Source organism: Trichechus manatus, unplaced genomic scaffold, assembly GCF_000243295.1.
Source record: "Trichechus manatus latirostris isolate Lorelei unplaced genomic scaffold, TriManLat1.0 scaffold01123, whole genome shotgun sequence".
In the NCBI taxonomy this organism is placed as follows: domain Eukaryota; kingdom Metazoa; phylum Chordata; class Mammalia; order Sirenia; family Trichechidae; genus Trichechus; species Trichechus manatus.
The window spans coordinates 1-911 of record NW_004445059.1 but is presented as its reverse complement, the minus strand read 5'-3'; the positions used below and the strand labels follow the sequence as shown (position 1 = coordinate 911).

The 911-nt window shown below is 45.9% G+C and overlaps 1 protein-coding gene across 1 annotated transcript in view; it reads right to left on the bottom strand.

Moving 5' to 3' along the window:
- LOC101357537 (anaphase-promoting complex subunit 5-like) overlaps window positions 1-893 on the bottom strand; it is a 6,469-nt gene extending 5,576 nt beyond the window's left edge. Inside the window, exon 1 of the mRNA XM_004391145.3 lies at window positions 303-893. Within this exon, the coding sequence (XP_004391202.3) occupies window positions 303-478 (176 nt within the window). The 5' untranslated portion in view covers window positions 479-893. The remainder of the gene's footprint in view (window positions 1-302) is intronic.
- Between the last annotated feature and the right edge of the window lie 18 nt (window positions 894-911).

Sequence of the window (911 nt, the reverse complement as noted above, 5' to 3'; positions counted from 1 at the left end):
ATTAAGCATAGAGTAGCTAGGACTAAGATTACACTATTGCCTAGAAGTCTTCTTTAAAGGAATAAGAAAATAGATACTACTAATAATAATATGATAAGAGAAAAATAATAAAGCCTGTCTGGGTCAATTCCCGGGCACTGCGGCAGGTGGCAAAGGGTGGAAAGTGTATCTGGAGAGGAGACAGCTGAGGGCCAGCACATGGACTCTGGATGAAGGAGGATTTGCTGTGTTGGAAATCATGCTATTTCCCAGGTCAGGGGCCCCATAAGAGGAAAGGGACCCTGCAGAAAAACGCAGCCTACCTGACAGATACATCGAGCTCCTCTTTCTCCATTTTTCTTTCGCTCTCCTCTCTATTCATCAGCTCCATATCTGTATCTTCCACTGTCTTTTCCTCACCATTTTGAAAGTACTGTTGAAGGGCAGTGTACAGTTTAAACACTTGACTGAAAGAAAGCTTACTGTAGGCCAGGATCATGTGACGCAGAAATAAACCTACAAAATAAGAAATGAACCGGGTTAAAGCATTAACTGAGACGCAGGCTGTGCAATGTTGATGACTATTCGTCACAATCCTGTCTTCAGAAGAATCAAAATAAAACACTTGGCTATTGCCGTTGTCCACGCCTGATATGCTCTCGCTGATTCTTTACAAAGCTCATTTCTTCTTTAATAGTCAGGGCTCAGGCCTCGCACACCCAGGCTACCATCACTACCTCCACTTTATTCTCATCATAGCTGTTCCTGCTGTTGTTTGCTGCTGTCAAGCCAGCCTCAGACTCCTGGTGCTGCCATGTGCAGCTGAAGAAAACACCGCCTAGCCCTGTGCCAGTCCCACGGTCAGTCCGCCAAGCAGCTTTCAGCTCCGCTCCCAGACTAAGCCCGAAACGGCCGTTGTAACTGCCTGAAAT